This window comes from Panthera tigris, chromosome E3 (genome assembly GCF_018350195.1).
Source record: "Panthera tigris isolate Pti1 chromosome E3, P.tigris_Pti1_mat1.1, whole genome shotgun sequence".
Lineage (NCBI taxonomy): Eukaryota > Metazoa > Chordata > Mammalia > Carnivora > Felidae > Panthera > Panthera tigris.
In genome coordinates this window covers 40731113-40757764 of record NC_056675.1, presented here as the reverse complement: position 1 = coordinate 40757764, position 26652 = coordinate 40731113, and the positions used below count along the sequence as shown (strand labels likewise).

General features: G+C 63.8%; 3 protein-coding genes across 5 annotated transcripts; 1 reads left to right on the top strand and 2 right to left on the bottom strand.

Moving 5' to 3' along the window:
* Nucleotides 1–3624: 3624 nt before the first annotated feature.
* RPUSD1 (RNA pseudouridine synthase domain containing 1) lies at nucleotides 3625–6806 on the bottom strand. The gene is made up of 6 exons (XM_042971385.1): nucleotides 6596–6806; nucleotides 5917–6106; nucleotides 5695–5818; nucleotides 5506–5608; nucleotides 5223–5324; nucleotides 3625–4736 (listed from the first exon to the last, which is right to left on the bottom strand). Exons 2-6 carry the CDS (start codon nucleotides 6096–6098, stop codon nucleotides 4339–4341), a joined length of 909 nt encoding a protein of 302 aa, XP_042827319.1. The 5' UTR covers nucleotides 6099–6106; nucleotides 6596–6806; the 3' UTR covers nucleotides 3625–4338.
* A 256-nt stretch (nucleotides 6807–7062) lies between these two features.
* CHTF18 (chromosome transmission fidelity factor 18) lies at nucleotides 7063–15403 on the top strand. Of its 2 annotated transcripts, XM_042972133.1 has the most exons (22): nucleotides 7063–7189; nucleotides 7396–7590; nucleotides 7672–7822; nucleotides 7994–8162; nucleotides 8586–8678; nucleotides 8760–8812; nucleotides 8942–9086; nucleotides 9558–9767; nucleotides 10285–10382; nucleotides 10626–10749; nucleotides 10833–10984; nucleotides 11107–11200; nucleotides 11506–11604; nucleotides 11701–11831; nucleotides 12019–12190; nucleotides 12978–13202; nucleotides 13285–13434; nucleotides 13536–13666; nucleotides 14336–14480; nucleotides 14595–14711; nucleotides 14982–15039; nucleotides 15113–15403. In XM_042972133.1, the coding sequence occupies exons 1-22, from the start codon at nucleotides 7099–7101 to the stop codon at nucleotides 15247–15249; spliced, it is 2940 nt and encodes a 979-aa protein (XP_042828067.1). In that variant the 5' UTR covers nucleotides 7063–7098; the 3' UTR covers nucleotides 15250–15403. The 2 variants fall into 2 exon arrangements, with proteins under 2 accessions (XP_042828067.1, XP_042828068.1); XM_042972134.1 differs by lacking the exon at nucleotides 15113–15403 and having other exon boundaries at nucleotides 14307–14480; nucleotides 14982–15040.
* Nucleotides 15404–15440: 37 nt separating this feature from the next.
* Nucleotides 15441–17565, bottom strand: GNG13 (G protein subunit gamma 13). Of its 2 annotated transcripts, none has more exons than XM_007093666.3 (3): nucleotides 17516–17565; nucleotides 15738–15869; nucleotides 15441–15564 (listed from the first exon to the last, which is right to left on the bottom strand). In XM_007093666.3, exons 2-3 carry the CDS (start codon nucleotides 15833–15835, stop codon nucleotides 15459–15461), a joined length of 204 nt encoding a protein of 67 aa, XP_007093728.1. In that variant the 5' UTR covers nucleotides 15836–15869; nucleotides 17516–17565; the 3' UTR covers nucleotides 15441–15458. The 2 variants fall into 2 exon arrangements, with proteins under 2 accessions (XP_007093728.1, XP_042828069.1); XM_042972135.1 differs by lacking the exon at nucleotides 17516–17565 and adding an exon at nucleotides 17150–17191.
* Between the last annotated feature and the right edge of the window lie 9087 nt (nucleotides 17566–26652).

Genomic DNA, 26652 nt, shown 5'->3' with positions numbered 1-26652 from the left:
GGCTGTGCATCTACTAAAATCCGTGCGTGGGGAGGGCGTCTCACGGGACTTCAGCCTGGGTCTCCAGCCCTGCCTAATCAGCACGCTGATTGGTCAGTGATTGATGGTCCACGAGAGGTCTCTGACTCCCAGGGAAGGGAAGGGTGGCTGAGCCCACGCATGAGCCCTCTGAACAGTGCTTGGGAATTACCGAGTCTCTGTTTAGGACCTGAGCGAGCAGCCAAGCCTCGGGGCAGGGGAAGAAAGCCGAGAGGACTCTGGCCGGGAGAGCAGTGTGAGAGGTGAGGGGTTCAGCGGCCCCGGCCCCAGCTGCGACAGCCTGGGGGACCCACTCTTGGCTACTCTGGTGTGGTTGGGACATGATGCAGGACACTGGGTGATCTGGGCCACCTTGGGGCAAGGTCGGTGAGTGCTGGGGGCAGCCCTGCCTCAGCCTCGCCCGGGCCGTCAGGTGCAGCCCCTGGAGCCGCACCCTCCCCCCCTCCCCCCCCCACCCCCCCCATCCCCCGCCTGCCAGGGGATCAGCTGCCAGGATGTGACCTGTAGGCTGGAACTGCAGGAGGGGCTGGCACTCACCTGGCCCACAGGTCAGCCCTGCTGGCATCCAGCCCTTCCTGGGAGAAGCCCTGAGCCTGGGGACAAGAGCAGTGGGCCGTGAGCCACACGAGGAGGGCGAGGCCTGGGCTCACCTGGGCACCTGGAACAGAACGGGCCATGAGTGGCTGACGACCCCCCCCCCCCGGCACGGCTGCGCCTGCCTGGTGGGGGCATCCGTCAAGGGTCTGCCCAGGGCTCCCTGTGTCCCTATGACCACAGATGGTCCTGCCACCTGAGAGGAGCCGGCCGTGGGAACCACCCCCGGAGGGTCCACGGTGCCCCTTTGCGAGGGGGGGCAGTCTCACCTGCTCTTAGGCCCATGGCTATGCAGGAAGGTGTGGGGTCACGGGCGGTGGGTTCGGGACACGCTGGAGAGGAGATAGGACGTGATGAGGCCCACGCCATCACCGTCCCCTGCCCTCCTCAGCCCAGGCACGGAGAGGGCATTGCAGTCTGGGGTCACACAGGAGGGCTGCCCCACAAGTGTGTCTGTCTTTGGGGAGGGTAGCAGCCCCACAAACAATATCTCTGCGAAACCAAAGGGAGCAGCAGAAGGGGGCCGGCCCTAACCCCGGGGCCTTCCTGATCGCAGGTCAGGGCTCATGGCACCTGCAGGCTCTGTTGTCTCCGATAAACAGATCTCCACACAGCTGCAGGGCAGGGTCGGTGGTCCCAGTAAGTCCTCCGCACTCTGGGAGCTGGGGGTTGAAGCTTCAGGGGTTCCCTAACCTGTGCCCACACCTGGGTGGCCTAGAAAGCTCTCTTCTCCTCCAGGGAGACCTGGAGGCCCAGCCAGACCTTGCCTCCGGCCACAACTCCCACCACAGCCCCAGAACAGCCCTGGCCAGCCTGCAGTTGGAGGTCCTGAGGGTGTTGGCGCTTGTGGGCTTCTAGATTCCGCTCCACCCAGGGTGTTACTGTCCTCTGCAGGGAGCAAAGCGTTAGCTCAGAGGGGCTCAGCTCCCCACCCAGAGCCACGACGACACTGACTCCCAGCCTGCGCCCTGAGGTTCGGGTGGCCCTGCCCCAGCCGTCACTTCTCACCTGGGCTCGGAGACCTTCTGCTGTAGAGGGAGGCTGCTCCCGCGCCCCGGGGTGGCTGTCCAATGCAGGGGGGTATAAGCCAGGTGACGGGTGCTCCAGCCACTAGGGACCCCAGCCCACCGAGTGTGTCAGACCCTGCAGCTGAGCCCTGGGGCACAGGGCTGGTGCAGGGGGTGGGCACCTGTGTCCCTGCTCGGCTCCATGCCTCGCCTGACACCCTGCCTGCCTGGCCACCCAGTCCTGCAGCGATGCCTACCTGGCAGATGTGCAGGGCAGAGACCAGGGCTGTGCCAGGTGACGGTGACGGTGCCGTGTCCGCCCCGGGGGACCTTGAGCACAGCAGACACCTGCCCTCCGGCCCCGGCGGAGCGACAGACTGAGCTCACGGTTGGCAGCCGCCCAACGCACACCCCTGCCCACTGGGGAATGTGTCTGTTCCCTGGGGGGTCACGTGTGTATTCGTACACGTGCGTGTCTGCAGCTGTCGTGTGTGCTGCTGTCCTTGTGCACACGCGTGTGCCTGGGGGCGGCCACAACTATGCGAATGATAGATGTGTTCCCCACAGGGACGTCAGGCACACGCGGATCCAGTGTGGCACCTGGGTTCAGCGACGCATGCGGCACTTTCTGCCCCGTGAGCGTGTGTGTCAGTAAGTGTGCGTGCTGTGAGGCGGGGAGGGGATGAAGGCAGCAGACAGGTGTCCTCAATGGCAAAGAGTTGTGGTGCACACGCTCTGGGGCCCAGGATGGGTCCCTTGAGGTAGAGTGGGAGGTGCCGTGGAAGCTTATCCCCAGCTGAGGGGGGCAGGGCCCGGGGGATACGGGGGCCTGGAACCCCATGGTGCTGGGTCAGCCACCGACCTACTGTCATCAGCACCACAAGGAGAGCCACACGTGCCCAGAGAGCCAGCCTCACCGCCAAGCAGGCGTGTTGACCCAGGGCCTAAGGCGCCAACAGCTAGAGGGACCGGCTGAAGACAGCTCCCCCCTCCCCTGCTGTGGACAGGCCTCACCGAAGTCCAGCTGCCCTTCCGCATGGCTGGGGGCTGGGGGCGGGGCCCCACCAGCACACGCAGCTCCCCAGTGGGGACCTGCCCATGCTCTGGCCCCACCAGCAGTGCCTGTCCTGCCACTCTTGCTAAGGAAGCTCTCCTTTTCCCCCTTGCCCAGAGGCACCTGCACGATCCCCACACCCTCCAGCTCTGCCCACCCATGGCCGGGGCGGGGGGGGGGGGGCACAGACGGGCCGTGTGCGCCCGTGTCTGGCCTCTGCAGTCTCAGCCTAGAGGCCCACAGGGTGGTGAGAGACAACCTCCCAGCCTACCCGTAGGAAGCAAGGTCCAGACCTGGCCTGTGGGTGGCTTTCTGGATCCCGGGGGGATTCAAGGCACCAAGGAGATCTTTTACGGGGAGCAGCAGCACACGGAGAATGTTCCCCAGGACGGTGCCTACTCCTGTGTGCCTTAGCCTCATGCCTTCCTACCTTGGGGACTACGAGGTATACCCAGCCCTCTGACTTCTCTGTTGTTGGCTCTGTAGGCCCAGCCCTTGGGCCCCCCCAGGCCAGTGTGTCCAGACAAGTGTCCTGCGGCTGGTCACACCTGCCTCCTGCTCTCCCCGACCCTGGAGACTGGCTGGCCCTCTGAGACGGTGAAGGGCCCTAAGGCAGACGTGGAGACCACAGCTCTAGGAAGAACCGGTGAGAACAGATGGATGCTGCAATGTTTTTGGCCAGAAATGGGGATCTCCAGGAACAGGACTGACCCAGTTTCGGTCCTCTACCCAGAGCCCGGCCCTCACACTAGGGCTGTGGGGTGCTCACTGCACGGTGGGGGAGGACAGGTCAGCGGCCGGGACCATGAGGTCCATCCTGGGTCCTGCTGGGGGGGCCTAGGGCAGAGGTCTGCCCTATGCAGGGAAGAGGGCAGGGATCCGGGACCCCCAAGTCCCCCACGTCGGACAGATTCACGATTGCTCACGGGGTCAGTCACTGAGTATTTATTGAGTCCCTGACGCTCAGCTGCAAGTAGGCTGACGGGGCTGTTACCGGGGATGGGGGCTGGTCGTCCCCACTCCCAAGCCCAAATCCGGGACTGCTGGCTGCCTAGGCATTGTGAGAGGGTCGAGGGGCGTGGCTCAGACCCTCCCCACAAGCCATCTGGGTAGGAGGGGGCCCACGGGCAGAGTCTGGTAGAAGCGAAGGCACAAGGCAGTATCACGGGCAGGATGGGTCAGGGTCTGCAAGAGAGGAGGCCCAGCCCGGCTAGGCTGACCAACACAGGACCTCTGAGAACGGTGAGGACCAGGTGCTCTGAGGCCCGGCTGGGGGCCCCGGAGGGACCCAACTCGAGGCTGGCTCAGCTCTTGCCTCTGCCTCTTGCAGGGAGACCTTGAGCAAATTTACAAAAACAAGCCGCGAGGGATGAAGCTTTGGAGCCAGGAAGGCAGGCCTTGGTTTCCCCTGGGGGAGAGGGGGCTCGGAGGAAGGCCTCATCCTCCAGAATCGTGGCGGCCTGGCTCCCCCTGCTGGCCTTGCGGCCCCTCTCCAGGTCTAGCTGCCACAGCCAGGGGATTCCGTCCCTGTCCGCAGGGGCGCCGCACACAGGGACACCCCCGACTTGGGACGGGCCTAGGGTTCTCCCCTGAAGCCCCCACCCCTAGTGGTCCCAGCTGGCGCTCCCACCCACCGTGGTGCCCTTAGTTGTCAGGCTCCAGTGTCCACTCTGACAGCCACTGCAGGCACGACGCCCGCTGTGCCTCTGTCTCGGGGGGCCTGGTGGAGGGTGTGGGAGTGCGGCAAGGTCCGGGGCTCCCTTCCGCAGGCTCAGGGTCGGGAGCAGCCCTCAGGACCTGGACGAGCTGGTCCAGTGACCGCACCAGGGTGCGGGGGCTCCAGCAGGCATCGAGCGTGGGCACGAAGGGATCTGGCGTGCAGGCCTCCACACACTCGGTGTGGGTGGGGATGCGCAGGTAAAACGCGTGCAGCATCATGCGGAAGGGCTGGTCTTCCCGGCCTGACGCCTGCCCGTAGGTCAGGTCCCCCACGACGGGGTGACTGAGGGCGCTGCAGTGCACGCGCAGTTGGTGCGTCCGGCCTGTGGGGGTGCCGAGGGAACAGGTAGGGTGGGGAGGGCATCCCGTGCCCCTCCCCTCCCCTCCCCCCACATCGCCCCAGCCCTGTCCTGTCGCTGTCTGGAAGCCCCACGAAACCCCTGAAAATGGCAGACCTCTCTGTTTCCTGGTACAAACGAGAACATCGGGATTTAGAGAAGCGGTCGACTCCAAGAGTCGCTGCCGGGGGGGTCAGGGCCAGGCACGCTGGAGAACTCCTGCCGGCCTTCCAGAGGCCCTCACGTCCAGGAGCAAGACCCCGTGTGGGGCTGAGATAGCGGAACGGCCCCAGGCAGGCCACTCTGCCCCTGTGCCACCGTTTCATCTCACGCGTAACAGAAGGGACACTGCAGCACCTCGTGTGAAGAAACGTGGGTGCCAGGCATCGGCCACGCCAGGGGCGCGAGGGACGTCGTTAACAGACAGCAAAGGGGCCTGGACGGCTTCCTGGTCCCCGCCCCCAGACGTACCCGTGAGGGGCTGCAACAGCACTTTGGAGACGGGGTCGCCCGCGTACAGCCCATGTTCCAAGACCACCAGCTCGGTGACACTTGGCTTTGGGTTCTCACAGCCTGTGAAGAGGAGAACAGGGCGTGAAGTTGGCTGGACCAGCCTAGGGCCCGATCCACTGCAGCCCAGCTCACCTGTCTCCCCGGGCCCTGCCCGCTCAGGCTTCTCACTGGATGACCCTCCCCCTCCCACTGGTCCCCAGGGATGTCCCCCTGACAGACCCCACTCCCCTGGCCCGCGTACCCTGTGTACCCTCGATGCACATGGTGTGAGCCCGACCCTCTGTGCTGTTCCTGCCGATGGCATAGTTGATGGTCATCCGGCTCTCCTGGACGTGTCCCCGTACCTGCCAGGCAGAGGGTCACGAGCTGCCCTCGGGGCCACCCACCACTTCTGGGGAACCCCCTGCCTCGGCGACTGGTCAGGCCTTACCAGAGCCAAGTAAGCCTTGGTGACACGGCGCTCCTTGAAGCACTTGTAAGCGCTGCCCGCTGCAGCCTTGTTCAAGGCCACACAGAGGGCCCCGCTGGTGGAGAAGTCCAACTGGTGGCAGAACCTGGCATGGGGCAGCGGATCAGGGGTGGCTAGACTCGGGGTGGCCACTTCCCTCCCGCAGAGGCCGCTGGGGGCCACCAGTGCCTGGCCTCTGCACACCTGAACCCATAGTAGGTGTCAGGGTCCGCTAACTCCGGGAAGCGGAGGCGCAGCTGCTTCTGGAGGGTGGGGGTCTCACGCCACATCCTACTGTCGATGCGCAGGTCCCAGTGCTTGTTCACCACCAGGAAATCCTGGCTCTGGTACACCACCGACAGGCTCTCCACTGGGCCTGCTTCCATGCTGGCGCCTGCAACGCACGGGGGTCCACGGGAAGTACAGCGCACGTCAGCGTCCTGCGCAATTGGCGTGTACATCCCTGTTCTCCAGGGTCCCCGGCGTCAAGCTACCGACGCGGCGTCCGCACGCACTAGATCCCTTTCTACTCTCACTTCTCAGCTCTGACTGTGGGGTTGTCCGACCCAAACGCAGAGCCCGGAAGAAGCAGTCTCGCGCCTCAGCCCACCCCCGCGGACCCCTCCGGGGCAGTCCTCCAACGCGCGACAGGAGCCGCCTGCCGAGAGGGGAGGGGCCAAGAGAGGAGCTGCCGGGCCCCCCCCTACCCCCCGCCCCCGGCGGCCGTGGCGCCCAGCGAGGGCGGCCATCTCCGCCCTCATCCCCCGCCCCGAAGCAGATACAATCCTCCCCGGCAGCCCCCGACCCCCGCGTCTGATGGGCACCGGCCTACGGGTTCTGGGAGCCCTTCCCGCAGCCTGCCCCGCCCCTACATCGGACCGACCTGCAGCTTAGCCGCGCCGCCCCGGCCCGCGAGGCAGCTGCCGGGCGCCGGCTCCAGCACCACGTCCCCGCACCTGGCGGCCCAGCGACCCCGCAGCCGCGCCTCACGGGACCTACCGGAGCGCGCAGCCCTGCCCACGCCCCGCCCACGTCCCGCGCACGCCCCGGACGGGCGGCCGTGCGGGCCAATGGTGAGCGCCCAGGACCTCCGCTTCGACTCCGGCGCGTCTGCTCAGCCCGGCGCTCTCCCCGCCCTCGTCGCAGACGGGCGGGCGTGCCGGCCAATGGTGAGCGCCCGAGGCCACGGCGCTGGCTCGGCCCCGCCCGGCCTGCGCGCGCAGCCCCGCCTCCGCCCCGCTCCTCCCGGTGGCCAATGGCGAGAGCCGCCGGGCACGCCGGCCATTGATTGGCCGCGCCGGGACGCGAGGGGCGGGAACGGCGCGCAGCACCGGCGGCCGCGCGGGAGGTTCGGAGCGGCGGGTTGGTGCAGCGTGAGCGGGCGCCATGGGAGACCCCGAGCGCGAGCTGGGGGGCGGCCAGGACGACTTCTACAGCCAGTTTGCGGCCGAGCTCGAGGTGTTGGCCGAACTGGAAGGTGGGCGTGGGCCCCGCCTCGGCCTCGTCCCCCTAGTCCTGGAGGGCTGGTCGGAGGAGGGGAGGCGGCGGGGGACCCGGAGGCTGGAGCGAGCTCAGGCGGGGGCGTATCGGAGCGAGAAGGGCCCTCCAGCGCCCCAGGCCGCGGGAGCTGTTGCCTGTACAGGCTGACCTGGCGCCGCTGCTGTCAACCTTCTCTCCCGGCAGGGACAGCCACCCCGTCGCCCTCCAGGGGTCCCTGGCCCGCAGTGTGTCGGTCCCGGCTGACATTCGAGGAGGCCGTTGCTGGAGGGGACGCTGCCACTCATTGCTCTCCAGGCGGACCTCCAGGGAACCACAAAGGCAGTGCCAGGAAGAGGCAGCTGGCCGATCATGACCCCAGGGACGGGGCCTTGCCCCCCAGTATGTCCTCAGAGCCCCAAGGCATAAGGGTGGGGTGTGAGGCTTGGCAAGAGCTTCTGAAACTTTCGACTTTCTCCCCAGCCCCCAGGGTCAAACGGCTCAGGCTGGAAGTCGTGAAGAAGCTGAACTTCAGACCTGAGCAAATGGAAGAGCTGCCCCTTCCTGACTCGCCTGCTGGGCACATCACCCCCCCACCGAGTCCGGAGATCCCCCCTGAACTGTGGGGCAAAGGGTGTGTGGCTCGGGGCACAGATGCCCCAGGGATTTTGGGAGGGTCCCAGGTTTTGGGAGGCTTGGGGCTGAGTGTGTGGGGGAGGAATGTATAGTCAAGAGTGGATCTGAGTTTCTCCTGCCGTGGTCACAGGAGGTGAGTGTCCCCAGGTCAGCATCTGTCCCTTCCTAGGCCCTTGGATGCTGGTGCTGATGTGGGTCCCCTTCAGGCCTCTCCAGCAGCTCGAAATCCTGTCCTGAGGCGGCCCCCTGTCCTGGAGGACTATGTCAGTGTGACCTCCACTGGTGGCTGCCGGGCTTTTCTGGTGCTGCGGGGTGACCCCGTGGGCACAGGGGTGCAGGTGAGTGTTGTGTGGCCACAAGTGGGGGTGAGAGGCTGGCAACAGCCTTCCTGCAGGGTTGGCGGGCTCGGGTGCTGTCCAGGAAAGGGTCCTAGACATCATATCAACCCTCAGACCCTGGGGACCCCTCAGGAAGTTCATGTGACCTGCAGTTATCCACCTGTGAGCGCCTGTTTCACTGTCCCCTTCCTGTGGTGTCTCTTTTCCCTTTCTCTGATGTTTTAACCTTTACCTTTTTTCTTTAAAGCTATCTCCATCCCAGTGCATTTTCTCTTTAGGATTTTTGTTTGGAGATGCGGTTTGTTCTTGCGTCGGTCTGTTGTTAGTCGAAAACGCCACCTGGGTCCTTGAGCACTGACGAGAGAGGGTCTGTGGGTGGTTGTGTTCTGAGAGATGACAAATGGTGTCCTCGTTTCCCTGCAGAACCCTTTCCTTGATATCTGGTGGCGAGGCCGTGGCCAGCTGGACCTGTTGGGTGTGTCCTTCGCGTCCCTGAAGGAGCAGGTCGACAGTGAGGTGGGATTTGTCGGGAGAAGGGTAGCTCTGGGGTGACTGCATGCTGGAGACATGCTGATCCCGTCTCTGCTGTTTGCACAGCGGAGGCAGCAACTGCTTGAGGAGGCCCGTCAGCTCTCAGACACGCTTCGCAGGTGACACGGTGGGCCCTTCCAGCCCTGGGACCCTTACCGGCTCTTGGACTGCTGATCTCCAGCCTGTAGTCGGCGGGGGGTGTGCAGTCCCTCTACTCGCCCGGCAGCTCAGGGCATGATGTTCTCCAGCCTCAGCTCTGAGGAGGTGGGAGAGGAGGTCCAGACTTCGGGGGCCCCTGAGGAAGAGCTGGCTGACAGCCAAGACGACTCCCAGCACTGCCTCTGGGTGGATGAGTTCGCACCCCGGTGCTACACGGAGCTTCTTAGCGATGACGTGAGACCTCGCTCTCTTGTTCCCGTTCAAGCGTGACTGATTTCTTTGTGGCCCCAGAGTTGCTCTTGTCAGCTTGAAGGACCTTGGGAGGGCGGAGAGGGTTTGGATTTGCGCTTTGGAGCTGTATGTGGGGAAGCTGAGGCCAGCATGGGGCTGGTGTTCTGGAAGTCCCCTGCGACCTGGGCTGGGGGTCCAGGGCTCCCCCTGCCTGCAGCCTGTTTCCTTCCCCACTGTCCCAGCAGCTGATGCTGGAACACACGGGACAGTGGGGTCTCCTGAGGGAGTTAGGTGGTAGGGATGGAGGTCCTGGTGTGTGCCTCGCTCTGTCACTCACCGGCAGGGTGACCTGTTCCTTAGCTTCCACTTTCCCGTGTGTCTCTCGGGGCTTGGGACCGCAGGCTGACGTGAAGGGCGGGCACGGGGAGTCCTTGGCGCTGGCGGTTCCTCCAGGCCACGCTTCCCGTCCCGCAGTTCACTAACCGCTGCCTCCTCAAGTGGCTGAAGCTGTGGGACCTGGTGGTGTTCGGCCGAGAGAGGCCTGCGAGGAGGCCCAGACCCGGTCTGGAGCTGGCCCGCGGTGGCAAGGAGGCCACGACCTCCGGCAAATGGAAAAGCCACGAGCAGGTGCTAGAGGACATGCTGGAGGCTGACCTGGACCCGAGCCGGCGGCCCCGGCAGAAGGTGAGCCCCACCTGGCCGTGCCACACACGTGTCTGAGCCCGGGGGCTGTGCTCTCGGGTGGCCAGCGCGCGTGCGGCCTCTGGGGGCCTCTGTCTCCGTGGCTGAGGGCGTCATAGCGCCAGGCTGTTGGCACGGAACGTCGGCGCCGTGAGTTGGAATTTGAGCGTGCTTTAAAGACCCGGTCGAAGTCTGCCTTTCGGAGGACCGCCTACCTTTCCAGGACGCTCACGGTGACGGCGGGTGGTTTCTGGGGGTCAGTTGCACTAGCAGGGTCTGTGTCCCTGTCCGATCTCCTCACTGCTGGTCTCGGGCGGCGTCGTCTCCGACTCTGAAGCGGTAGGCGGGAAGCCAAGCGCGCTGAGTGTGGTCTGTGCTTGTGTGCTCGCCACGGTGGGCTTGGGGCACATCCCTTAGGAGTGAGCCTCACGGGACGGGAGTTTCAGCCTCGGGGGCGGGGCGGGGGCTCCGCGGCGGTACGGGTGGTAGCCTGTCTTCATCCGGCCTGTCTCCGCCGCAGGTGGCGCTGCTGTGTGGCCCCCCGGGGCTGGGCAAGACCACCCTGGCTCACGTGATTGCGCGGCAAGCTGGTTACTGCGTGGTGGAGTTGAATGCGAGGTACGTGCCAGGCCTCCGGTCTGTTCTGACTCCCCCGAAACCGTGGTGGGCCAGAGGTGGGGCTTGGTCCCGGGGTCTTGGGCGGTGGAGTTCGTGCTTTGGCTGGACTCGCTGGGACGCGGGGTGGTCCTGTCACAGGGTAGCCTCTAGCTGTAGGCCTGGTGGCCCAGTCCTGGGAGCCTGTGCTGCCAGGGACCCCGATCGCTCCCCTGATGGCCCCACCTCTGGCCTCACTGGTTCCAGTGACGACCGCAGCCCTGAGGCCTTCCGCACGTGCATCGAGGCGGCCACGCAGATGGAGTCGGTGCTGGGTGCTGGCGGGAAACCCAACTGTCTGGTCATCGATGAGATCGACGGGGCCCCTGTGGTGGGCCTCCTGGGCGCCCCAGTGGGTGGGCAGGTGGGCCGGCGACGGGCTAGGGCTCACCGTGTCCTCCGCCCATACCCCAGGCCGCTGTCAACGTTCTTCTGAGCATCCTGGATCGCAAGGGCCCGCAAGAAGCAGAGTCTGGGGGTCCGGCTGTTCCCGCAAGTGGGGGACGGCGACGCCGGGCTGAGGGGGGACTCCTGATGAGGCCCGTCATCTGCATTTGCAATGACCAGTGAGTGGGGGAGAGCAGAGGGCCCCTGGGAGGGTGCCGCACCCCCACCCCCACCCCACCCCCCCCCAAGCCGCCGCCTTTGCCCTTGGGGGCGGGTGTGTGCCCGTGTCTGCCCCCTACAGGTTTGTGCCCTCCTTGCGGCAGCTGAGGCAGCAGGCCTTTCTTCTCCACTTTCCGCCCACACTGTCTTCCAGGCTCGTGCAGCGGCTACAAGAGGTGGGTGAGGGCTGTGGTGGGGAATACGCAACCGGGGGGCCATGTGGCCAGCTATGGGGTGGGGGGACGCCGCGCCTGTCCTGGTCCCCTCTCGCTTCCAGGCCCCATCCCCTAGCTGACCCCTGGGCATGGGGGTGACTGGACCAGTTTGCCCTCTGGCAGTAGATGGTTCGAGCACAGAGCGAGGCCGGGCCCCAGAGTCTGTAGCTGTTGTTCCCCTGCGTTCACCTGTGTTCTCGGGAAGAGGTGGCCTTGGGGTGGGTTTCTGGGGGGGGGAGAGCGCCCACCCTCCCGCCTCCCTGCAGATCTCCCTGCGGCGGGGCATGCAGGCCGACCCGGGTGCGCTGGCGGCTCTCTGCGAGAAGACGGACAACGACATCCGCGCCTGCGTCAACACCCTGCAGGTGGGCAGGTGGGCAGGTGGGCAGGTGGGGCAGGGGCTGCGGCCGGGGGAGGCAGGGCTCAGCCGCCTCTCACTGCCCCGCACACCCTGTGTCCAGTTCCTGCACGGGCGGGGCCGGCGGCAGCTGAGCGTGCAGGTCGTGCAGACCACTCGCGTGGGTCTCAAGGACCAGCGCAAGGGGCTCTTCTCCGTGTGGCAGGAGGTCTTCCAGCTGCCCCGGGCGCAGAGGTAAGCAGGCCGGCCAGCCCTGCCTCCAGCAGAGACCGAATGCTGCCCAGGCCCTGGGGGCACTTGGCCTCCCCGCCATCCCGTTAAGGACCAGTAGAGCAGACCCTCAGGCCGCTTTGGGTGGCAAGGTGCCACTGAGAGCGATAAAGAGGCGGGGCTCCGTTCCAGCCTCGGCACCCCTCTGCAGGCAACGCTGGGGCCAGAACCTGGCCCTGATCCCGCACACGCTCCTGCTTGGCGATGGGCCCACAGGTCTGGGGCCCCGTCCTGCCGAGGTGCCTTTGACCGCGACTTCCCAGCGGTTCTACCACATCCTGCACGTGGCTGCGTCTGCAGGCGAGCATGAGAAGGTGGTCCAGGTAATGATGCTCTTGGGACGTTTTGGGGGGCTCCCAGTGGCTCAGTACCTGGCTGCGTGTCTGTCCCCAGACAGCGGGTGGGAGACACCTCAGATGGTGTCAGGGAAACAGGATAGGTGCGAGGGGTGGTGGACATGGGGCATCGGGGAGATCTCTCAGAGATGACAGCAAATGGACAGAGGCCTGGGTGGAGGGACTAGCTGGTGCCAGGAGGGGACGCCCCGTGTGGGCTGGCAGGGTGGGGAGGTGGGCCGGGTGCGCGGTGGGGTCACTCCATTTGCTGGTCGGGATCCATCTGGGTGGGGCGGAGCGGGCAGAGTGGAGTTCCGGTTTGGGCGGGTGGCACAGGTGCCCCCCACCCCCGGGAAGCCTGGCCTAAGCTGCCTCCCTGACTAAGCAGCTTTGGATTATTGGGTGATCCGTAAATCTGGAAACCGTTACGGGGAGGGGCCGTGCCGTAGCCCAAGGAGACGACTCTTGCAAGGAACGAGAGTGGGGCTTTTTCTACGCCCTTGATTCTGACCGACGGAACTTCCTTTAGGGAGGAGGTCGGGTTCTTTTGTGCGTCTGTCAGGGATTTGGTCAGAACACCGGGGTGGCAGGCTGGGCCTTCTTGGGTCTGTCTTTGGGGTTTTGGGGCGGGCCCTTGCTGGTGTTTGCAGATGTCCCGAGGCCCCGCATTTGGCAGGGCGGTGGGAGGTGGAGGTTCCCGTTGGGTGGTGTTTACACGGCGGGCTGGGGGCCGCGGCTGGAGGGGTTCGGGGCCCACCCACCTGCTCACCCCCAGGGCCTGTTTGACAACTTCCTGCGCCTGCGGCTTCGGGACTCCAGCCTGGGTGCCGTGTGCGCGGCGCTCGACTGGCTGGCCTTTGACGACCTGCTGAGCCGGGCCGCCCACCACGGCCAGAGCTTCCGGTTGCTGCGCTACCTGCCCTTCCTGCCGGCAGCCTTCCACCTGCTCTTCGCCTCCAGCCACGTGCCGAGGATCGCCTTCCCCAGCAGCCAGCAGGAGGTGTGCCCCTGCACCCAGCCCGGGGCTCGGGGCCGGCCCAGAGACGCCGGGTTACCCAGGCCCCATTCACTGTCTGCCCCAGGCCCAGAACCGGACAAGCAGGACACAGAACCTCATCCAGACGCTGGTGTCGGGCCTGACGCCCGCTACCCGCAGCCGAGCTGCACCTCAGGCCCTCGTCCTGGATGTCCTCTGCCTGCTTTTGGACATCCTGGCGCCCAAGCTGCGCCCTGTGAGTGCCTCAGCCAGGGCGGGGTTGCGACTGCCCACAGGGGAGGGCCCCTGGCCGTCGTGCTCAGCGTCCGTGCCCTTGCCCCTGCCCCCTGTCCCCAGGTGAGCACACAGCTGTACAGCACTCGTGAGAAACAGCAGCTGGCCGGCCTTGTGGGAACCATGCTTGCCTACAGCCTAACCTACCGCCAGGAGCGCATGCCCGACGGGCACTATGTCTACAGGCTAGAGCCGTGAGTCTGTGCGGCACCTGGGGCGGGGGTGCCGGGGGCAGGAAGCTGGGCTCCAAGTGCTGTGGCGGTCTCTGGGCCGGGAATCTGAAAGCGTGGTCTCGGCGACGCGTGTGTTGGTGTTGCCGTCTGTGGGGGAGCGGCAGGGGCTCGGTTCCTGCTTAGCCTTTGCCCAGATGTGATCGTGAGGCGTGGTGTTCCAGGTCAGGCACAGCGCTGGGGTCTGAGGTTTACTGCGGAGGCTCTCGCTGCCTCAGTGTCCCGCAGAGGGCCCTTGAGCTCCCCAGGGCTCGGCTTCCCCATCCCGAGATAGTCCCCGGGGCCCTGCTACCCAGTGAGGCACCAGCCGCACGTCTCCCTCTGTCACAGTCACAGGGAAGCAGTAGTGGTGACAGTTCCAAGCACTCAGCCCCAGACTTGAGACCAGGCCTTGCCTTGTCTCATTTCTTCATCCTGTGGCCCTGGAGGGGTTCCCTTCTTGTGCCCACGTGTAGTCGGGGAAACTGAGGTTTGGGGCAGGTAATCTTCTCTTGCTGTGGGGCTCAGGCATTGTGTTGCCAGGACCGGGCCCACCCTGCAGCTCTTACATTCTGGCATCTGGGGCTGGTGTGGCAGGTGGCCCCTGCCTGTCTCTGCTGACCAGGTACATCTCTGTGCCAACTCTGAGAGCAGGAATGTGGAGGAGGTCTGCCGCTTTCCTGAGCTGCCGGCCCGCAAGCCCCTCACCTACCAGGCCAAGCAGCTCATCGCCCACGAGATTGAAATGGAGAAGATGCGGCGGGCAGAGGCCTTGGCCCGGGCTGGGGACAGCTACCAGGTAAGCCTGCCCAGGCTTCGGGCCAGAGCCAGGCCTAGGAGGGCAGGGCTGTTGGAAGGGACCTTGTCCGTGGAGTGGCCCTGCGCAGTCAGCCTTCGCCACCTGTTTTTGCAGGCAGAGGAGGGTCCCCAGGGGGTTGCTGGGGAGAAAGGGACACAGCCACCCGCCTCACTCAGCCACGAGGAGCAGCGGCTGGAGCGCATCCTGAAGAAAGCGGCCCTGGAGGAACAGGTGCAGGGGGTGGGGGTGGGGGGCAGGCGGGTAGGGATGGGGCTGGTGCTCAGCCCTGGGGGGCCTGCCAGTGGTTCCCTGCTGCTCAGCGTAGGGCGTTCCACTTGGCTCAGTTTGGATCTGGTCACGGTGTCCTCCTGCCACTATGCGGGTTCTGAGGGGCTGAAGGGAAGGGAGACTGGGAGGGGAGGTGGGCGTCTGCTCCCGCAGCCGCTGGGCCCTCTGCTCACAGCAGGGAGTCTGAGACCCTGACCAACCTGCCTCCTTCAGCCCGAGAGAGACTTCTTTGGTCGTGTGGTCATCAAGAGAGCGCCAGCCCTGAATGCAGGTGTGTGGCGGGAGGGAGGGGAGGGAGAGAGGGGCCGGAGCAAGGCAGAGTAGCAACCACACGCCCTCCACAGGAGATGTGGCCCCGGACACAGATGCGACCGAGTGGCGCATAGGCACAGCGGTGGGCAGGAGTGACGTCTGGTTTCGCTTCAAGGAGGGCGTCTCCAATGCCGTGCGGCGCAGCCTGCACATCCGGGACCTGCTGTAGCGGGCCTGCGCCGGACACCTCGACCCGTGCTGGGTGCCCTGGAACCCCCCCACCAGACGCCCCAGGGCCCAGGCTTGATGCTGTGCTGTTGCTTTTTCTCCATCAGAAAATGTACAAAAGCACGGACGTCATCAAAGAGTCTTTATAAAAGCCACACCTTTATCGAGGTGTTCTCCCTACAAAGAGGCAAGAGTCGGGGCGGGGGTGCTTCACAGGATGGCGCACTTGCCCTTCTCCACCCACGGGTTGTTCTTCATCAGGTCGGGGTTCAGGAACGGGTCCTTGGGGATCCCATCCTCGATCCACTTGAGGAGCCTGTGTGCGGCAGGGTGGAGAGGGGGAGGTGAGCAGGCGGGTGCCCGAGGGCGAGGGCTGGCTGTGGAGGTGTGGTTCTGGCTCATGCAAAACGCTCGGGGAAGGGAAATGAGATGCAGATGGGAGCCGGCAGCCCTGGGTGGGCGGGGCTCCGTGGGGTCCTGGGGACTTACTCAGGGATGGTCTTGGACGACATCTCCCTCTTGAAAGCCAGCTGGTACTTGAGGCTTTCTACCTCTTTTTTCATCTGAGGCACATCCCACTCCTCCATGGCGTCGGGAGCTTCGGAAGTGGCCAGCCTGGGGCTGGAGGGCGCGAGAGGAAGCAACAGCCAGGGGGCCCGCCAGCCGGCGGTCACCCCCAGATGTGCCCTACCCACTGGTTGAGGGCACCCCCTCCCAAAGGAAGGAGGGAGGCCCACCCTTGTACAGTGACACCCAGTCTGCGGCTTGGGAGGTCCCCAGGGGCCTCACCACCGGTTTCCCAAGGTCCACATAGGCACCCACACAGTCCACAGGGTGCAGGGCCTGGAGCTGAAGCCCCACAAATGAGGCCCCATGTGCCTGCCCCTCCCCCATGGGGCTAATTAGCCGCAGGGAAAAGTTTTTACTCAGTTCCACACCCTTACCTCCCACCCCCACCAAAGCCTTACCACGGCCCGGTCCCTGGGTGGGAAGGAAACGGGCAATGTTGTGGCGACAGCAGGGCCAGGCACACGGCACAAGTGGGTTCCCAGAAGCCCGCCCTCCCGACTCCCAGGCCCACTTGCCACCCTGGTTGCAGAGTGGGTGACCCAGACCATCATCATGTAAGGGGTGGGGCCCTGCTTGGCTTCCTTCCAGTTCCTTTCTAATGCTTTGCATGGGGAAGCCTACCCAGAGGAAGTTAATCCCAGAGCCAGGAGGATTTGGCTGCAATTTGCATCTCTGCCTAGAGGCTGCAGAGAGGAGGTGCTGAGGACCTTGGGGTCCCAGGCTGCACGGCAGGTCTGGGACTGGGGAGGGGCTGCAGCCTCTTTGGGCCCAGGGCTGCCCCCAGCACCCTCCACAAGCCATCTGGCCCAGTTTCTGCCGTGCACCAGCCTGGCAGAGCAGGTTGCTTCCTGCCTCCTCCCCCACCTCAGCCCACTCCAGGGGCCCAGGGAGTCCCTCACTGGGCCCCAGGCCCTGCTCCCATCACTGAGGCTGAGAGCCAGGCTTCCTGGACCTTGGGAGGGTGGGCAGGGGTTGACAGGAGCGCGGCCCTGTCTGCGTCAGCCTGTGGAGGGGACTCCTGGCCCGAAGATCTCTTGTGGGGGTGGGGGTGGGGGGGGTCAGCCCTGGTCGGTTGGGGACAGAACAGCCGCACTAGGAGTCGTCGTGGGAGGGTCAGTCAGGAGCCAGGGATAAGAGCCCCGGTGGAGGGGAGTCTGCCTCTTGGGGGGGGGGCAGTCAATGGGGGGCATGCAGGTGCTCCCCTCCCGGAGACCCCAAGTTCAGCATCCCCACCCCTGGCCGGGACAGCCACGTGGTTGGGGGCTCTCCGCGGCGGGGGCGGGGGCGGCGGCCCTGCCCGCCGCCCCCGCCGCCTGCCCTGCTTGCCCTACCTGCGCGCAGCGCCGCCGGAGCCGGCTGCCCGTCCCGCGCGCCCCGCGACGCCCCCGGCCACGGCGCTCGGCGCTCGGCGGGCACTGCGGGCGGCGCGCACGGCGCAGGACGCGGCTCCCCTCCCCTTCGGCCGCTCCGCCCCCGCCCCCGCCCCGCCCTCCCGAAGACCGAGGGGGTTCTCCCCACTGGTGGGGTCGGGCCTGCTGGGACACGCAGGGCAGCTGCCCTCGGCCATAAGACCAACAGGCAGGGGCATCTGGGGGTTAGGATGGTCCAGGTCAGCCTGGTGGGATTTGGGCGAGTCCCAGAATCCCTCCCGGCCTCGGTTTCCTGCTCTGCACAGGGGGCCGGTTGATCAGACCTACCTTGGACGGTGCCAGCAAGGGCCAAGTGACAAGGACCAAGTGATGGTGAGTGACAGCGAAGACCAAGTGAATGAGTGAGCGGGCACATAAGCGGGCAGAGCCTGGGCAGGTGCCCCGCCCACTCCTGCCACCTGGGGGCCAGGCTCTGGCACCGCCCCCATTGCCTCCCCTCCTCCTCCAGGGACTGCGCCTGACCCTACATGGTCTGCCAGCCCTTGGGGGTGGGAGATGCAGGGGTAGGCAACGTGGGTCAGCTCTGGCCCTGGACAGTGGTCTCCCACAGGGCTGGGTGGGCTCCTGGGCTGCCGTGTGGTGCTGCCACCAAAGACTTAGAGCCATTAGATTGTGCCCCAGCCCTCCGTGCCCCTGATGGGCTGAATCATAGACTAGGTATGGGTAACAGGGCCAGGACACTGTACCCCTCTGAGGTCTCAGCAGTGCCAACTGAAGGGTCTGTGGGCAGCCCTCCCCTGGAGCTGAGCCACCCACAGGAGTGAGCCTGTCCCCTTGAGGGCATCTGGGCCTGTGCCCCATGCCCAGGCCAGCAGCAGGTAGACTGGGTAGCTGCCCTGAGGGCGGGGAGGTATGTCCATACTTCAGTTTACCCTAAGCCAGAGACAGCCAGACTTGCTCTTCGTGGGCCCAGGGGTGCCCTGGCAGTGTCCTGCCTCAGGAGGCGGTGTCTGGCTCGGGGGTGCCCAAGCCCAGGCTGAGTGGCTTTGGGGGCTCCGAGGAGGGAGGGGGCCCATCACCTCTCTGTCAGGCTCCTCACCCGGCCCGCGATGGGGCCCAAGCAGACAGTCCCTCTGCCTTCTGCCCCTCAGGGCAGAAGGTGCCGTCGGGGCTGGGACCACATTCCCCTCAGCCGTGATGCTCTGGGTGTGTGTGGTAGGCCCTACTGTCCTGCTCCCGGGGGAACTGTGCCCCTGGGGCTACTGAGTGACGCAGGCGCCAGGCTGCATCCTGGGTGGGGGGCCCCCAGGCAGCAACGGCAGCCGCAGGGACCAGCAGTGCCCAGCTTCCCAGTCATGATCCTCGCAAAGGCCTGGACCAGGCTCTTAGCAGGAGCTCTGGGCTGGGGGCCTATGAACGGTCAGGTGTCCTCACCTAGAAGGCAGGATGGGGTGTCCCCTGCCCCCTTGGGCTCCCAAACCCTCCCTGGTGCAATTCTGTGAAATGGGGTCAGCTGTGCCTCCCTGGACTGCTGTCACGCATCAACACGATGACACATCAGGAGACACTTCTGGAACTGGGGCAGATCAGGCAAATGCGGGATTATTTTTATTATGGATTTAGGGGGATGGGGGCTTAGATCCCAGGGCACTGCCATCCTGCCAGGGCAGATGGTCGGCAGTGCTGGCCTTGCTCCCCCTGCTGAGGCCCATTTGTGCTCATCTGCCTGCGAGGCCCCGCATACTGTTTTGCTCCTGCTGCCCAGGGCTCTCCTGTGGCCCGTGGTGCTGCTCACACGGGGTGGGCAGCCAAGGGCACGGCATTATGTCGGCCCTCGGGACTGGTTCCAGGTTTGAACTGACCCCCGGGCCGGGCAGATCCTGCCACACAGTCATGTCTTCTCTCCAGGCTGCACAGGCAGAACAGGGCACCCGCACCAGACAGCTTCTGGAGAGTCCACTGGGGGAAGCCCTGCTGTGATCCGGGTCCGCTGTGGTCACAGCTGCGACCGACGCAGGAAGTACACGGCAGGGGCACCTGGGCGCAGCTAGGCAGCAGCGTGGGTCGTCAGGACGGTGGGAGCCAGGCCTACAGGTGGCAGCTGTGGGGGGCACAGGCCCTCCCTGAACATCACTGCTGTGCTGTCTCTGGCCTCTGGGCGCCGGCCACACCTGCTGCCGGGCGGACACCTGCTGCTGTGGTCCTCGCGCTGACCGCAGCCCCACGTCACAGAGGCCACGAGTTCATGTGGTGGAACCGGTGGTGCAAGTCTGCTCTCACGCCTGTAAGGACCCGCATTTCTCACCTTCCTGGGATGCTGCGCAGGGGGAAGCAGTAACAGCTTGTCCTCTAGCTGACCGCCACCTTGCAGGCACCCAGAGCAGGTCCTGGGACACCAGACACCGTGCTGAAATTAGCTGCGCTAACTGGGCTGCTGGTGAGACCAACGGGCTGGTTGTTGGCCTAGAAACGGCTGCCGCAGGCCCCACTGCCAGGCTCCTGCCACGCGGGCGGGCGGGTGGGCAGTGTGGGCCATGCCTCTGGGGGACGTGGCAGGCATAGTGAGACTGCGGCAGGAAGTCAAAGACTGGTGCGTGTGGGGTGCCCTGATCCCTTCTGGGTGGGACCCTGAAGAGGGCCCAGGGAGGAGGGAGAGGAAACACCCCCACCAGACAGGGACCCGCCGTCTAGTGTCGTCCCCGATACCACCGTGACCTGTGGGTTCTCTACTGGTAGAGGCCAGAGCTGGGGCTGGTCTCCATCACTGGGCCACTGATGCACAGGCATGTTGGCAACTCTGGGCCATGGGCACACTCGGGTCCTGAGACCAGGCTCCTCAGAGAGCAAGACACGGCTCTGGGCAGATGGCCGGCCTGCACGTGGGCACCATGAGGCCCGAGGCGAGACCGCTGAGTGCCAGTGTGCGGCTCTGCCTCAGACTTCTGGGGGGTCAGACCCCCCACAACCCTCCCAAGGCCACAGACACGTCCTAAGGGGGTGAGACCACAGGACAAGTGGTCAACGCTGCAGGGCCTGGGCTGGCGGGGGGAAGGCCTGTCAACGTTCTGTCCCAGGGGAGGGCATGGGACCCATGGGCTTACAACAGGCACGGCGACGGTGGCCCTGGCAGCCCCACGGGGACATGCCGACTTGTTTCCTGCCCTGGGGATGACTGACAGTGGTAAATACCAGGACTGGAAAGCCAGCACAGAACCTCTGATTTTACCCTGTTAAGCAGAGCTCACGGAACACCGGCCTGTACGTGACCTCTGCAAGCTCGGAAGCGACAGTCGTAAATAACTTAGGCTCGCTTAGACTGTTCTGCGCAAACCTGTAAGACACGGTTCCGGGGAAGCCACGGGCAGGAGGGTGGATGTCATCTGCAACACCTCTTGAGTCCGTCTCAGGGAAGCGGCTCATTCTAGCAGCTCGGTGGCCAGGGAACCAATGCCAGGCCCTCGTCTGCAGCTGACCCAAGTCCTCGAGGTGCCTTTCAGGGCAAAGCGAGAGACTAGTAAAGCAGCTTCTTCTTTTTCTTTTTTTAAAATATAGATCTATTTTAAGTTTATTTACTTTGAGAGAGTGAGCTGGCAAGCAAGGAGGAGAGGGGCAGAGAGGGAGTGGGAGAGAGAATCCCAAGTAGGCTCCACACTGGCAGCACGGAGCTGGACGTAGGGCTCAAACTCATAAACCAGGAGATTGGGGCCTGAACCGAAACCAAAAGTCACATGCTTAGCCCACTGAGCCACCCAGGCGCCCAATAGTAAAGCAGTTTCTGAACGTCAAGCAAAGTTAGGGTAGTTGTCTAAAACAGACAAATCTGCCGAGCTGCAGGTGATCCCATCTCGGGAAGGCCCGTGGAGGGGAGCCTGTGATACATGGTGGGTGCAGGGGAGGCCTGCCATGTCACTGGCTCAGGCTGCCCACTGTCCCATTTTGCACCGGCCCCACAGGCCCCCCTGGCTGTCAGAGCTGTCTCCCCTCCAGCGGACGCTTACTGTGAGACGAGGTCAAGTAACTTTGCCCGGTCACCTGTGGAGTGAAGGGGCATCTCAGAGCTGGCCCAGCACCATCCTCCCCGCCAGGGCCAGCAGCCAAGGCCAGACCCAGGGGACAAGTCCTTGGGGGAGGGTCCTGCCGTGCTGAGACCCCCTGCGTGCGGTTCACATCACCTCATCCCTGCTGAGAGATGGAACGTGGGCAGGTGCCACCTACTGGCTCAGGCCTCCCGCTACCAGACAGGACTGGAGGGTGCCAGTGGCCTGGATGTGTGGCCACCAAGTGTGGGGACAGGCACAGCAGCTTGCATACAGTGGGGCCTAGGTCTGCCACTTGCACAGGCTCAGGATACTTTGGCATGCGGCTGGTTCTGGTCTGACTGCACCTACAGGCTGCGTGGGGTCACTGCCTGATGAGGCTAGCGCCATTTGGGGGGGGTCCCACCCAGTGCATCATCAGCAAGTCTATTGGTCTGCACCCCCAGAGACACGCACCGTAAAGGGGGGGTATGTATGCATTGGGCCACCGGGCCATCTGGGCATCTGGTGCGTAGGGGCACAGGCTGCTCTGAGGGCTGGCCGTGCTGCAGCGACTGCTGGCCTGACCCCAGTTCCAGCCAACAGGGGTGGTGGCACCACAGCAGCAGTGTGGATGCAGGCACGCGGACAGGGCTGGGGCTGAATGGAGGGCCCCTTGCGCTCTATGCTTAGCAGCTGACACCCCCCACACAGCTCCTGAAGCAGGCACAGACCGCTGTCCCTGCACCGGGAGCCACCCCACGCGGTGACAGTGGCCTGATGGCCAAGTCAACAAGGTGTGGCTCTGGTAATTGCGGTGCCAGGCGATCGCGCCCACCACTGAAGGCGGTGTTATGCCAGAGGCCTTTTAGAAACAGCTTCAGGGCCCAGTTCTTCCTCCCAGAGCAAAAGGAGGAGACACCTCAGGGGACATCACTCTGCTCCCTCCCCCCGCAGGCCTCACCCCAAAGGCGAGGATGTCTAGCAGCCAGGGCAGCTCCCCAAGCAGCATGTGGACAGTGTCCTGGAGGCAGAGGACGCAGGTCTCCAAAGCTCAGCTGACAGAAAGATGGTGTCCATGACTACGTAGAGGGGGCAGTGAGGGCAAAGTGAGGCTGTGCACCGTGTGAGGGGTGCCCTACACAAACTGTCCACGCCAGAGAAGAGTCTGGGGGCAGAGAAGGCTGTCGTTGTGCCCCTGCAAGATTCTCTGGCCACACGCACGGTATGTGTCAAGGCCGCAACGCATCAGGGAGCCATTCAGAGAGAAGCCAGGCCCACGCAATGGGGATGGAGCCCACACAGGCTGTCTGCTGCCCTGGGGCCATGTGGAGAGGGGGTGGTCACAGGTCGGGCCAGCCGGGCAGTTGCATCTGATGCTGTGCAGGCGGGTGTTCAGAAGGGTGTGGGTGGGGGGCAGCTCACAGACCAGTCCCCACCAAATGCGGAGGTGCAGGGTGGGCGCAGAATCCCTAGAAGGGGAAGAGTCAGCACAGGCGCCTGGTGTTCTGGGACCATCCAGGATGCTGTTACACCCTCTATCTGCAGCAAGTCGTGGCACCCAGGAAGCCATCTGGTCCTCCTGAGGACTCCCGAGTGCAGGAACTGTGGCCGAAGCCCCACAAAGCTGCCTGGGGAGACCTAAGACCCAGGGGTGGATGTGATGCTAGCCATTTACCGGTCTCATGACCACAGACACCCCTCAGCCACAGGCACACGGTGGAAGGCAGCGGGAGGCACAGCACTCGGGGCGACAGTGGCTGCCAGCCTCCCAGTGTCCTGGCACTGTCCTGAGTCAGTCACTTGTAGCACTACTTTATGAACGTGCTCAGGGCCCTTATTGCCTCTAGGACCCACCCAGCTCTCCAGCCTGGTAGAGGTACCTGTCACCTACTTTACATCCAGGGTGAAACCACACAGAGAGCACAGGCAGAACCCCCAGGATAATGCCATCCTGGTGCATCCTGGTGATCAGCTACAAAACCCTAGTGGTTATAAAATAAACACTACCCTTAATGGAAAAGGCCAACGGTTGCACCACATACTGGAAGGCTTCACCAGGACGGAGTTCCTGAAGCTCACGTCCACGCCTGTCTCGCCATCGCTGATCCAGGACCATGTCTTCGCTGGTCCCCGGGCGTCGGCATCAAAGCCAGAGCATCTCTGGGGATCCAGCCAGGCGGCAAACCTGGTCCCTGCGAACAGTCACTCCGGCTCACCGACCAACGCCGCCCACGGTCCCCCAGAGGGGTCCGAACGGGCCGGGGCTGAGAGACCAGCTCTCCCTGGGAGCACTTGTTAGGAGCACAGTGTCCTCAGCCCCTCACCGCTTCCCGGCCTCCGATCCGCCAGGCACAGAACCTGAGGGCAAACAGATGTGCCTTAGGCACTTTCCCCAGGCCCAAGGCGGCTGCTCATCTAAACCTCTACAAACATAAAAACAATTTTTCGCTCAGAGGCCGTACAAAACCCTGCTCTTTTGGGACGAAGAGAAGGGACGAAAGCTGGAGGCGGAAGGGGACGCCAAATGTCTGTGGTCCTGCCTTCGCTGCGGAGGCTTCGCTGAGCGGCCCCGGCTGCCCAGAATGGGGGTCTCGGTCTGTGTCCCCGCGGCCACCCAGGATCTGCCCCGGAAGGCCGGCCGGGCCCCATCCTCGCCGTGCGGGTGCGCCCTCCAGGCTCTCGGGGGACCGCCTGGCACGGGCCCGACTTCCCTGCAGCCTCCCACCCCACCGAACCAAACCCGCCGGTCGCCAACTTTCCACCCGCCCGGGTACTTCCGCCTTGGGAGGTCGCTTCCTGTTAAGTGCCGGAAGGGGCGGGTCACCGGAGCGTGGGGGAGGAGTCTAGAGCTACCGCACGCAAGACGCAAGCAACCCGGAGCACGGCGGCGGCGACGGCGGCGGCCTGGAACGAAGGCCGGGCGAGGTGTCAGGGGTCCGACTTTCGGATTTTTTTCCCTGGAGCCGCGTTTCCAACGTGCAATTCCTCGGCCGGAAGGGTTTTCCAGGCCCGTGTTAACCCTAACTCGACCAGTGGATGAGCGAGTTGGGCTGTGGAACCCCGCGTAAACCCGGGCGTTGTTAGAGACAGAAGACGGCGCCTGGCGAGGACTCCACTCAGGTCCCCTCAGGTCTCCTCCCGTCTCTCCTCCAGCATCTCCTCATTCAGGTCCCTCCCTCGCCCGCCTCCGGTCTCCTCTCCAGCATCTCATCACTCAGGATCCCCCCAGGTGCCCCCTCGGCGTGTCCCCACTCGGGTCCCCCCCCCCCAGGTGTCCTCACCAGCGTCTCCCCCTAGGTTCCTTGCCCTGGGTCACCACCCTCAGCCCTCCCCACCCCATATTGTCCCTTTGCAAAGCAGCGGAAGCTCTTCCAGGCTAAAGGAGTGTTGTATACATCTGAGCAGGCTACTACTTACTGTTCAAAAGGAATCTTCGGAAGGTCTGTTAGAGTTTGACATCAGGGGCTTAGGTGTACAAAAGTCCCAGGCTGGAAAGATGGGTGACAGTAGGCAAAGGTGGTCTTCCAGTGGGACTCGGTCCAAGGACCTCAGGCTCTGTCCCCAGTGGCGTCGTGGCTCTGGACCCTGACGAGGAAAGGCGTGATGGCAGGTTTGTAGGTGAGTGGGGAGGGGTGGCCTGGAGACAGATCGCAGCCTAGTTGAGGCACAGGAAGAGAGCTGTGACGTCTGGCATTCCCGCGAAGCTTGGTGTCCCACGTCTGTTCTGGCCCCACCGCTGTCTGTGCCACATTTGTGCTACTGGGTCGATACGGTGTCGGTTGCCCAGGGTGGCCCTACCACTGCCCTATCCTGCTGGGCCTCTGAGTTCCGGCCTTAAGACTGCTTCTCATCCCTTCCTGTTGGCCGTGTGCTCGTGCATCCCCTCCTTGCCTCCCCGAGTCCTCTGGACCCGGGCCTGCGTGCGGTGTGGGGTGTGCAGGTGGGAACCTTGTCTAGCCGGTTGCAAACAAACCAGCGGCAGCACACTCTGCGGAACCTGGAGGACCCCCAGTGAACCTTGGGCCAAGGTTCCGCGGGGCTGGACGTTGGGGGGAAGACCTTGTCAGGACAGAATTTGAGTATACATCTAACAGCACCCCAAAAAGGCACTAGTCAGGATCTTTCCATGACACCCATTTATCTTGGAAAACAGAAGCCCGGTGACTCTGCGCGGCGGATGGAATAAGGCACCAGGCGGCCGCATCATCCGTCAGCCGGCTGGGCCCTGTGCGCGCCCCGGTCCGGTCCTCGCCGCTAGGTGGCGCCGCAGGTGCGCGTGAGTGCCATCCCTGGTTCCCAGTCTCAGGACCCCTTATTAACTATCTTCCAACGTTGTTGAACTTCTGTCATGTGGTGCTGTATAGGGAGGGGTATATACTGTGTTAGAAGTGGAAACAAATTTGTTGCGCATACTTTTTTTTTTTTTTTTTTTTTTTTTTTTTTTTTTTACTTAAACAATGATAGGAGCTCCTGGGCGGCTCAGTTGGTTAAGTGTCCGACTTCAGCTCAGGTCATGGTCTCAAGGTTCCCAAGTTTGAGCCTCACATCGGGCTCTGCACTGACAGTGCGGAGCCTGCCTGGTATTCTCCCCCTCTCTCTATCTGTAAATAAATAGATAAACTTAAAACAAAAAACGATAATAAAACCCACTACACACGAGCACTCCTTTTTAAGAAAAAGCAGTATTTTACCCAAACAAATTTACAGGTATGTTTTACATTTAGGCCGATCCCTTGAAGGCAGAGCTGTGCTCTCCACTCTCCTTTTGCCCTCGTCCCTACCAACATCACCATCGGGTAGCCTCTGGAGCGCGCTGCTGGGCCCTTTCAAGAGAACGGGTGTGAAAGGCCGTTCTTGGGGCGCTCGGTGGCTCAGTGAGACATCTGACTTTGGCTCAGCTCATGACCTGGCCGTTCGTGAGTTTGAGCCCTGCAGAGCCCCACACGGGGCTCTCTGCAGGCGGCGCAGATCCCTCTTGGGATCCTCTGTCCCCCTGTCTCTCTGCCCTTCCCTCACTCATGCTGTTTCTCTCAAGAATAAATAAACATTAAAAAAAAACCAGGCAAGTTCTTAGCAGTCCCCACAGCCCTGCAACTACCTTGAGAAGCAGACACAGCTGTCGGCTGCCTCGTGTCCTTTTTGGTATCCTGTCTACATTGGTTTGCTGCATTTTCATTTGATTTATTTATTTATTTTATTTCCTTTTATTTATTTTTTTGTTAGGGAGCAGGAGGACCAGACGTAAAATATTTAATATGCTTTTATGGGGAGAAATGAACTTGCAGCAGTCTGATTTGTAATAAAGGTTACTCTGCACATTAAGGAGCTGCCCCGTTCACTCCTGCCGAGGCCCGGATTATTTGAGATTCCCAGAAGTCACCGTCTCAAGAAACCCCGAGAAGGATGGCAAGTTGAGTGGGGCTCTTGTGGGAGTGGCCCCCAAGT

What these genes read in the sequence shown, in the direction of transcription:
- RPUSD1 (XM_042971385.1), bottom strand. Translation starts at nt 6,098, where the DNA reads ATGGAAGCAGGCCCAGTGGAGAGCCTGTCGGTGGTGTACCAGAGCCAG. An exon ending in GACACCTACTATGGGTTCAG is followed by an intron (nt 5,819 to 5,916) that starts GTGTGCAGAGGC and finishes GCCCCATGCCAG; the next exon opens with GTTCTGCCACCAGTTGGACT. An exon ending in GTGCATCGAGGGTACACAGG is followed by an intron (nt 5,325 to 5,505) that starts GTACGCGGGCCA and finishes TCCTCTTCACAG; the next exon opens with GCTGTGAGAACCCAAAGCCA.
- GNG13 (XM_007093666.3), bottom strand. Translation starts at nt 15,835, where the DNA reads ATGGAGGAGTGGGATGTGCCTCAGATGAAAAAAGAGGTAGAAAGCCTC. An exon ending in TCGTCCAAGACCATCCCTGA is followed by an intron (nt 15,565 to 15,737) that starts GTAAGTCCCCAG and finishes TGCCGCACACAG; the next exon opens with GCTCCTCAAGTGGATCGAGG.
- CHTF18 (XM_042972133.1), top strand. Translation starts at nt 7,099, where the DNA reads ATGGGAGACCCCGAGCGCGAGCTGGGGGGCGGCCAGGACGACTTCTAC. An exon ending in AGGAGCAGGTCGACAGTGAG is followed by an intron (nt 8,679 to 8,759) that starts GTGGGATTTGTC and finishes CTGTTTGCACAG; the next exon opens with CGGAGGCAGCAACTGCTTGA. An exon ending in TGGCGCCCAAGCTGCGCCCT is followed by an intron (nt 13,435 to 13,535) that starts GTGAGTGCCTCA and finishes CCCTGTCCCCAG; the next exon opens with GTGAGCACACAGCTGTACAG.